This window comes from Chiloscyllium plagiosum, chromosome 37 (genome assembly GCF_004010195.1).
Source record: "Chiloscyllium plagiosum isolate BGI_BamShark_2017 chromosome 37, ASM401019v2, whole genome shotgun sequence".
Lineage (NCBI taxonomy): Eukaryota > Metazoa > Chordata > Chondrichthyes > Orectolobiformes > Hemiscylliidae > Chiloscyllium > Chiloscyllium plagiosum.
Genome location: NC_057746.1, coordinates 27,693,854 through 27,704,468, shown reverse-complemented (window position 1 = coordinate 27,704,468; position 10,615 = coordinate 27,693,854). Strand labels below are relative to the sequence as shown.

Here is a 10,615-nt window from a genome sequence, read left to right as displayed (position 1 = left end):
GCGTGGACGGAGAGGGATGAAGGTGAGTCCTTTGCTGAGGACTGATCATTCGTCCTCAGTGAGGGGAAGATCTGGAGGGATGGTGAAAACCTGACAGGGCTGGGAGCTGGGATCTGGTGTGGGTGTGGAGCTGGGAGTGGGGGCGGTGCCAGTAATTGGAGTGGGTGTGATTGTGGGTGGAATGGGTGTGGAGTCATGAGCAGGGGTGGTGCTCCCCTCAGGGTTCTGTGGGCCGAGAATGGTGACAGTGGGATATGTGGGGGGGTGTCAGCAGAATGCAGGTGAGTGGCGTTGGTGGGGGCGGAAGTGGTGGCAGACACAGTAGGGGTGGCGGAAGTCACTGAGCGTGTGACATCAGCGATGATGTGAGCGGCGGAAGTGATGTCACGTGTGATGTATGAGGAACTGTGAGGGGCGGAAGTGGTTGTGGGAGTGGCCATGATGGGGGAGGAAGTGACATCATCAATCAGCGTGGGGGTGGCAGCTGCACCAGCCGCATGGCTAATGGAGTCCAAATAGTTCCCAAGGGAATCTTCTGGAATGTTTGAGGAGCGCTGGTTATGCAGGTGGGTAGATAAAACTTTGTTGTACTTACAGTTTTTGATGTTTGAGATGGAGTTGAAATTATGAATTCTCCTGAGGATGTAGTACAGAGTGGGCAGCCTCACCAACATCTTGTGTTACTGCAACATAACTTCCCAACGACTATATTCAAAGACCTGACTGATGAAGTCTGGTGTGCCAAAAGCCTTCTTCACTGCCCTGTCTACCTGTGACTCGACTTTTAGAGAACTGTGAACCTGACTACCTACATCCTTCTGTTCCACTACACTTCTAGGCCCTAGCATTCATCATGAAATTCCTACCTTGATTCGACTTTTCGAAATGCAAGACCTCATTTATTAACCTTGTCTATATTAAACTCCATTTGCCCCTTCTCAGCCCACTTGCCAAAGTGATTCCGGTCCTGCTATAATTTCTGATAACCTTCCTCACTGTCCACAATACCACCTATTTTGGAGGCATCAGGAAACTTACTAATCGTGCCTTGTACAATCTCATCCAAATAATTGATATAGATAACAAACAGTAATGGGCCCGGCACCAATCGCTAAGGCACTTCACTAGTCACAGACCTCCAGTCTGACAAGCATCCTTCCACTATTACCATTTACTTCCTACCAGCAAGCCAATTTTATATCCAATTTTCCAGCTTGCCCTGGATTCCATGCAATCTAACCTTCCAGAGCAGCCAACCATGTGGAACCTTACAAAAGGGTCTTACTGAAATCCATATAGACTACGTCTACCACCATGCCCTCGTCAACCTTCCTGGTCACTTCATCAAAGAACTCTAACAAGTTTGTGAGGCATGATCTCCCACTTGCAAAGTCATGCTGACTACTCCTAATCAAATCTTGTATTTCCAAATGCATCTATACGTTATCCCCCAGAATCTTTTCAAGTAAATTACCCACCACAGATATTAAGCTTATTGCTCTGTAGTCCCCAGGTTTTTCTTTGCAGCCTTTCTTTAATAACGGCACAACATTTGCTACCATTTGGTCTTTTAGGACATCACCCATAGCTAACGATGATGCAAAAATATCATACGAAGAGAAATCAGAGTTTTTCGGGTCCAGTGACCCTTCCTCATGACTTCTATTCACAGATACTGTCAGACCTGCTGAGATTTTCCAGCAACTTCTGCTTTTGTTTATGATTTACAGTTTTTGGCTTTTTGTTTAGAAACCCAATTGCATCATTCCCCCCTCCCCCCTCCCCAGCTTCCACAGCAAACCAACATTCCAGAAACAGACCATTACCTGTTTCGCTGTCAGGGCTGATGCCACCTGTGAGTTAGAGGTGGTGGTCTCTCCTTCGAATCTAACTTCGGATACTGAGCACAGTCCCCAGGCTTGGAGGGCGGTTGTTATTCTCACCTTAGTTGATGCGTCTTTAGAGAGTCATAACGTCATAGACTACAATCAGTCGACATTCAAGCTACTGCACTTTATGGGGTTTGGGGCACTTTCGAATGACCCAGTTTGGGGTAATGTGCTTTACCTACACCTTCAAGGGAATATAACAGAACATCATAAGTCCAATCCTTCTACTATCATCTCCGTGCCCGTCATCTGAAATCACTGCTTGATATTATGCTGGTTTCTGCTATTGACTGAACGATGTACTCACTAGCTTCAAGTTCAGTTTCTGGACCGGGGTCTTTTCACCAGAGGGATTGTATTCAGCAGAGCGTACAGTCTTCAAAAAGACAATGGAATCTCAACCCCCACCCAACTCCACCAGTTTTCCTTCCAAACACTCGCTCTCGTCTCCACTCCCATCAATTTGCCATTTTTTCTGACCACCCAACAAGCCGGTTGATATCTGCCTACCGCCTACATGTATCCATCCCCATTGTTGTCAATCACACGGTAGACCAGCGTGAGGCTGGAAGAACACAGCAAGTCAGGCAGCATCGGGAGGCGGAGAATTCAGCGGTTCGGGTGTAACCCTTCAGTTAATTTGGTGTGCAAACTTCTTGATCATGCCTGCCTACGTTTACGTTCAAATTTTTACTGTCTAGCACACACAAAAAAGTTATCCAGTCCCAACCCTGCAAATCACCCGCCAGTCACAAAAGAAACACACAGAACAACAGTTACCACTTGTTTTCTAATGAGCTAATGTAGTATCCAAATTGCTACAGGACCAACTGTGCCTATTATCCAAAATAACTGTCTGACATTTCAGGATTTTGTGCTCGGGACCACAAAATTGCAAGTGCAATTTTCGCTTTTTCATCAAAAGCGTATTGGACTACAGAGAGTTCAAACTGGGGGAAAATGCGCCTCTCCACTTCGTCTTCCTCCTCTCTTTCTCTCTCTAGTTTACAATAGAGTTTGTTCAGAAACTGTTGCGGTGAATTTGGGAGGAACGGGGGAACGGAATGTGCACAGCGGCACTGCAACAGCCACAGTAAAACTTGGTTGAATCAGGAAGTGCTGAGATTGAATATGGCTTCCAAACAGCAGCTCCAGAGTTTGACTGGAGAGGCAATTTGTCCCATTTGTCTGGATTTCTTCACCGATCCGGTTACACTGGATTGTGGGCACAACTTCTGCCGCTTCTGTATCACCGAGAGTTGGGAAAAGAAGGAGATAAACTCCTGCCCGGAATGTAGAGAGGTGTTTCCGGAAAGAAACCTCAGGGTAAATCGGGCCTTAGCGAATCTGGGCGAGGAGGCTCGAAAATTAAAGCTGGATCCGAAAGAGAAGGAAAGTAAACCTCACTGTGAGAAACATCAGGAAGATCTGAAGCTGTTTTGTGAAACTGACAAGAAGTTGATCTGTCTGATTTGTAGAGATTCGCGGGAACACAGAGAGCACCGCTTCATCCCGGTTAAAGAGGCTGTTGAAGTCTACAAGGTAAAAAGGGAAATATTTTATTAATATTTTATTTTATTAATCTGTTAAGAGATGGTGTCACACACCTCTGGTGCAGGCGGGATTTGAACCCTGATCTCGGGCTTAAAGCTCTATGGAAATAATTTATCAAGTGAGAGTTTTATTGTGTTTTTGTGGTCTAAAGCTTTAATTCTGTGATTTTCTCTCCCAATTCCAGGATCAACTGAAATCTTCCTTAGATGCTCTCACGAAGAAGAAATCGGCGGTTTTAGAAATGGAACGGAAACAGAAATTGAAGATTTCTGAAACTAAAGTAATCTCTCCTTGTACAGGTTTTCCGGAATCTGGTTTTGTTCCCTTTATCACGGCACATTTATGACGTTTCGCATTCCATTTTGGTAGGAACAGGCGAGCAGTCTGCAGACCCACATCACATCCGAGTTCACTAAAATGCACCAGATTCTCACTGAGAAAGAACAGCGTTTACTCAGCGATCTCAAGGAAGAAGAGGAGGGGATTGTAGATCCCATGGAGAAAAATCTTCGAGAGATTCAGGAGAAATTAAATTTTATTGAGGAGACAATGTCAACGTTGCAGAAACAGATGGTGGAAGCAGATGAGCTGGTAATTACGAAGGTAAGCGAATATATATTGTTCAGTGAATCTTTACCCGGTTGCAAAATGCCTGTTAAATTAATACTGCATTTACTGAAAAAGAGAAATAGAATCAAGCTGAATTTGTACCTGTTTTTCGACGGTTCTCCTGTTGTCACTGAACTAACCTCTCCAAAACTATCTCGGGAACAGCAGCAACCGCGCTATTAGACCTTGTGATCTAATTATTTGTGGTCAATCCTTTTCTTGTTGGATAAGTGTGATTTCCCCCTTGAATCCACACTGTCATTCTGGACAACGCACATGCAGGAAACTACGTGAGCGTGTCACGCACATTAATTCTGACAATTGCTGTTGGATTTTTCTTAACCACCAGCGTGTCGGTCAGCACATTCCAGATCATCATGATTTGTTGTTAAAAGAAAATTGACTACGTTTCATTCCAGTAATGTTGACGGTTTGTTACTTTACATTACAGATCGCCAGTACTTGGTTCCTTTAGAATTGAGGCATTTGGCTTACTTTGGCATTCCGCGGTGTTAATTCCAAATCCACCACTTTACCCTTCCGTGTCAAATCATAATTGCCCGGTGTCTGCACATTTCAGCTATCTCTTCTTCAAATCTGTTGCTACTATCCTCATTATTTGTAATTTATTTATTTCAGGGGAAAGCGTGCCTGAAGAAAAGGTAGGACAGGGATTTTACTGAAGTCATGCAAAGTTGTTTAAAAAAATCTTACGAGTGTGTTGTTATGATTATTAACGATTTCATCCCTGTGCACAGGCACAAATTATATTTTAAAATGATTATTAATTAGCAGATAATATCTCCACTTATCTTACCGCAGTAATACGTTTTAATATAGTGACTCATAACTGTGCTCTATTTTTAAAATTAAATTACAAGACGACATAGATTCAGACAGCAGAGAAGAGACCTTTCAGCCCATCGAGTCTGCACTAGTCCCACTTTCCAACCTTGAAGTTATGATATTGCAAATACTCATCCAAACACTTTATAAAAGATGCAAAGACTCTTGCCTTAACAACACCACGGCAGTGCATTCCAGATTCTTCCACCGTCTAAGTAAAAAACATCCTCAAACCCGACCCTTCACTTTAAAAAAGTAGCCTACTCGTTATTTCACATTCAAATAAGGGAAACAGGTGCTCCTATCAACCCTGCCCCTGACGCTCTTCATTTTATGCGCCGCTATCAGCGTCACCAACCCCTCCATCCCACCCCGCCCCCAATACACAGACACACACGCACACACAGCCTGACGTGTAAATAATACTCTGATCTTCCAATGTCTTGTGTGGCTATGACTTTGAGATTGACCCTGAGGGAGCCACACGGCTCTTCTTTGCAAAGTTTGAACTTACACGACACCTAATGACCCTGAGAAACCCATGTCCCGAAGCAGAACGGAGTTCTGTGTTTAATCTAATTTGCTCTGTCCAAAAAACTGCAACCATTCATATAGCGCCCTCAATGCATTTAAACATACAAATGCTCTGCATTCGAACATTAGAGGTCAGAAAACAAAAATTGAGACCAAGCCACACAAGAAGATACTAACACATATGACGAGATCAGATTTGTGGGCCAGATTGAAGGAGGAAGGAGAGGTAGAGAGGCTCAGGATTTAGCGAGAGATTTTCAGAGTTTAAGGACTCGACAATTTCAGACACAATCGCCAGTAGTGAAGAGGCTGCAATCAGAGGTGTGCAAGAGACCAGAAGTAGAGCAGCTCAAGATACCCAGAGAGTTGAGTGCCTGTCTATTGCACAATTCGATGGTAAGTAAATACCCAATGCTTAGATGTTTACGCATTTAATATTTTCAGTCTTCTTCTTTGAATTTCAAGTTTTGTGTATAAAATACTGTCTCAAGCATGTAGGCTTCATGCTTATCTTCTCTTGGGGTGTCATAGCAACAGCCTATTAAACATTTTCTTGACCTAGGAGTTCTAATTCCCTGCCCCTGCATTGCCAGGTTATCTTTCACTCATTTTCTGTCATATTCACTCTAACTCAACAAATGCTGCAAGTTGGGAGTATTTGTACAATTTAGATAATTCCTTGAATTTTCTAACCTTAACATATTTATCACATCAACTGTTTACTATTTACAGGATTAGTGAGGATATCCAATTACTCTCAATTGCTGATGCAACTGCCTTGTCCATTGAAAAGTTCAAAGGGCCTTTACAGTATACAGTGTGGAGAGAAATGATTGCCTCTATTGACCCCGGTAAAATTTCTTTAATTTTTTTTCTGATTATAAACATACTTGTAAAGTCATCAAATGGTCTCTAAAACCCCAGATTAAATACACACATTGCCGGTTGTTAATCCCAGGATTATCTTTATTTGCATAATTTTCTTTAGGTGGGAACTACTGGGTAAGTGGCAGAAACCATTATAACAGTAGTGAAGGGATCTGGATGACTAGAGCAATAAAGCACAGCTGTCAGGATATGATAAACAAATTTATGCAGACTAGTCTGACATAACCTTAAATCCTGGGGGATATTCTGTCGTTATGCGAATTCCATTTAGGCAATGGAAATATTGTCTTCACAGGCAATTAATCAGACTCTTTCGGCAACAGATGTGGCTTCAGATACTATGGCTCTATCACTGAATAATGGATAGATGTAGTGAATAATTTAAAAGTTCACATTCGCAACAGAATCAAAGAGTTAAACATTCTAATATTTATTACGTAATCGTGTCTAGGAGAAAACAGAGGCGGGGTCAAACATAGAAACATTGGAGGTATTGGAAGGCAAAGGAAGGCAGTGAAAAGTGGGAAAAACACCTTAGATTGAGGGAGGTTGATTTTCTGCTTGACCTATGAATTCAGTCAAAGGATCAAATCTTTCTGAAGGAATTGTCAGTCAGTCTTCCACCAGTTTGCTGCTTGGGACCATGCTCTGTGGTAATGAATGGTGGTTGAATTCAGGAAATCATTCACTGCTCAGCAGGACTGGGGAGTGAGCAGATGGAGGTGGGATTGGGAGAAATTTTGGTAGTCCCATCAATACTGAGTAGATGTGAGGTAGAATGGTGAGAAGGTGCTTGGGAAAAGCAAAAGCAAGTCAAGCAGTAGTTGGAAAAAATATAGTCTCTTGACCACAGAACAATTGTGAAAACAGAGAAGATGCTTTCATTGCTAAATAATGCTCTTGGTGCCTATAATGTGAAGCTGTGGGCTTCAAAGTCAATGGTTCTTTGAGATTGAGTCACTGTTCTAATTCAGGAAATAAGACAATCAATTTTCCAACACTAAGTCATGGAAACAATATTGAGATCATGATTAAAGAACATTTTTGACGATGATATTTGTGATATATTTTTGATCAGGGCACCTAGAATTTGAAACACTTGCAGTATTTCTGATGGGTTCTCTTTATAAGCACTGTGCACACACAACATACCAAGGTTCCCCACATTTACTGCAGGAAAGAGATGTCTATTTTTGCAGCTGCAACACAATTTACAAACAGGTCATTGGCCAAGTCCGATTGTGATCTTGTAATTGCTCTGGTTACAATGTAAATCTGAAGACTGATGAGATGGAAATCTCTCCCAACCATTTTATCCAGCACTATGGAGAGTAAGGGAGACATAGTGTTCCTTCAAGGTGTCAGGAACTGCTAGGAGAATTTGATTATGATTTGGCAACAAAATATAAGATGTAACCCCAAAGCTATTGAAATGGTTGTGCTTGGAGAGATTGTGATTGTGAGAGCAGTGGGGAGAAGAGGTTAAATTTGGACCCCTCTCTCACTCATCATTTAATTTAATCTTTATTGCAATGTGCTTTTGAAAAGGAGATGATGGCTTGCTTTCTTGAACAGCTGCAATATTTTTTATTTCATTCATTCATGGCATGCGTGTGTCTCCAGCTGACCCAGCACTATTGCCATCCCTAATTTGTGTGTTTCTGTTTGCTGCAGTCCATTTGGTCGATGTAAATGCAAAATGCTGTTAGAGAGGGGTTTCAAGGATCCTGACCCAGCAATGAACGGCAAATACCAATATTCCAGCTCTGACACTCTCCATCAACTTTCTGTTGTCTCCTCTTCCCACCAAATGTTTGTCAAACATCCCATTGCATTTTGTTACTACACTTTCCCTTGCGTCTCTTTCCCCTGCTTTTCTGCACTCCCCCCACACACAATCTCAGTTAACCTTCTGCTTGCCACTCCTTCATCACTCATCTCCAGCTCTGGACCTCCACCCTTCCTGTGTTCTCTTGGGCCTCTGCCTCTATCGACACTCTTCCACAGTTCTCCATTGCCTTTCTCTTTTTGATCTCCCCCACACTCTAATTCAGTGATATGTTGTTGTTTTTTACTACTTTTCCTCCCAGCTCCAGCCTCCCTGACTCTGGATCCAAACACAGCGAGTCCCTGGCTCATCGTGTCTGAGGACCGGACCAGTGTCAGCGTGGGGGATAAGCTGCAGACACGCTCTGACTCCCAAGAGAATATTGATCACTGGCTCAGTGTCCTGGCATCGGAAGGATTCACATCAGGGAGATATTACTGGGAGGTGGGAGTGAGCAACAAGAGTCGGTGGATTGTGGGTGTGGTCCCAGAATCTATGGACCGGACAGAGACGAACGACCCAAAACTGGAGACCCAATACTGGATTGTGGGACTTGCCTCTGGAAGAGGTTACTTTGCTGCCACATCCAGCTCTGATATCACTCTTACCCCGAACACAGAACCCCAGAAAGTCGGGATTTTTCTGGACTATGAGGGTGGACAAGTATCATTTTACAATGCAGATAACATGTCCCATCTCCACACCTTCACCCACACTTTCACTGAGAGGATTGTTCCCATCTTCTATCCGGAACTGAATGACCATGGTAAAAATTCCACCCCGCTGACCATCTGCGGGACTAAAGGGCCCTGACAGATCCATCTCATAGTTTCACCCCGTCTCCTTGCCTCCTGACAGTTGTCAAACAGGTGGTTGTCAGTTAACATTCCGGGAATAAACCCTGTACCGGAACTGGGAACTGAAAGATCAGCAAGGAGCTCTGCGGGGCTGGGGGAAAGAAGGAGGGGGAAGAGAGGAAACAAATAAAAGCTCAACTGTAGGGAGGGACTGACTGGGTAGAATGAGCTGTGAGCTGCAGGAACCCGGGGACCTTCCTGCCTGTAATGTTGCTCTATAGACGGGTGGTGGCGCTACATAACGGTGTTGGCAATGAATCAGTCAGTGGTTCTCAGACTGGGCTCAGGGGAGTCTTTCCAGGGAGACATCAAATCATTTCTCTGGAGAGGAGTATTTCCAGAGGATACCCATAATAATATTGCAGGACGTGGGGCAAGGGGAGAGAGGAAGAGAAAAAAAAGGCATCCTGTTTTGTACAAATGATCTGGAATTGGTGAAATCCCTGTCTGACCAGCTGTCAATACTTACACTCCGAAAGTTCCCGAAATCTCGCCCTTCTTCAGGATGATGAGGATCCTCGCTGTCATGTGTTTTTTTTAGCGGGGAGTCTCAGATTTACTTTCGGGTGAAGGAGAGGGGAGCGGGAGACCCGCTGCTGCTGCTGTGATACTCGGCTCTTTTCAACCCGGACCAAGTACCGTTCTCATGCCTGACCGTAGGGTGTTTCCGTCATTTTTTTTGTTTATATTAACCTCTCTTGGGTTTTTGTTCCCGTAGTTGTTCTAAGCTGCCAGTTTAACCGACTACAAATATACACGATGCCGGATATAACATCGTCAAATAACATTGACCAGGGTCGGTTTACCACAGGTCTGTAAATATTGCCCAGAATTGCATTGTCTAGAACGGTCCATTTATTTTGCGTTAAGTTGTATCTTGTGTATTTATGGAAGGATTTTCTTACATGAAATTGGAGTCTGCTTCTGGAAGTTTAAACGTCTACATGGAGTGTGGTTGCTACGAATCTTGCTTTTCACAGTCTATTTAACTTGAGGAATAAACCAACTGGATGTATATGGTATTAATGCAGAATATTAAACATCTTAAAAGCAGCTTACCTGACACGTTAGAGGAGACACCGTTATCGCCTACTGTAATTCTTTTTTTTTCTATTTTATCTCATCATGGGTGAAATAGTCCTTAAATCCTTGTTATGCAAGTATCTGTTTTATCAAAAGCATTATTAAAATAAATCACATATGAAAACTTTATCTATTATTGATGTACTTTAACTGTGTACTTATACTGGAGGCCAGTGATTGCTAATCCAAATAAATTCGCCAACAACAAAAAACTTGCGAACCAGTGCAATGGACCCATTTGTGTTAATTCACAAAACAAAACTCGTAAATAAATCCTACTTCAGAAAATAAGAACTTTGTTTGTTTCATTGGCAAAGTTCTCCAAGTTTGTATCCTTACAGTGCCCGTTCCGAATTCTGGTTGAACTAATTGGAGAAAGGACTAACAAGGTAAAAATGCCCCGTGCTGGCCTATTACCCACCCTCGACCTCTTCATTTCCAACTGCTGCCGGGACATTAACCGCCTCAACCTGTCTAGCCCCTTTCCCCACTCCAACCTCTCACCCTCACAAGGCGCAGCCCTCTAA

At 43.2% G+C, this 10,615-nt stretch overlaps 1 protein-coding gene across 1 annotated transcript in view; it reads left to right on the top strand.

Moving 5' to 3' along the window:
* Positions 1–10,326, top strand: part of LOC122541536 — a 47,899-nt gene extending 37,573 nt beyond the window's left edge. Inside the window, exons 7-12 of the mRNA XM_043678364.1 lie at positions 2,904–3,431; positions 3,628–3,723; positions 3,813–4,046; positions 4,692–4,714; positions 6,165–6,283; positions 8,411–10,326. Of these exons, the coding sequence (XP_043534299.1) occupies positions 2,904–3,431; positions 3,628–3,723; positions 3,813–4,046; positions 4,692–4,714; positions 6,165–6,283; positions 8,411–8,961 (1,551 nt within the window). The 3' untranslated portion in view covers positions 8,962–10,326. The remainder of the gene's footprint in view (positions 1–2,903; positions 3,432–3,627; positions 3,724–3,812; positions 4,047–4,691; positions 4,715–6,164; positions 6,284–8,410) is intronic.
* The last annotated feature ends 289 nt before the right edge of the window (positions 10,327–10,615 follow it).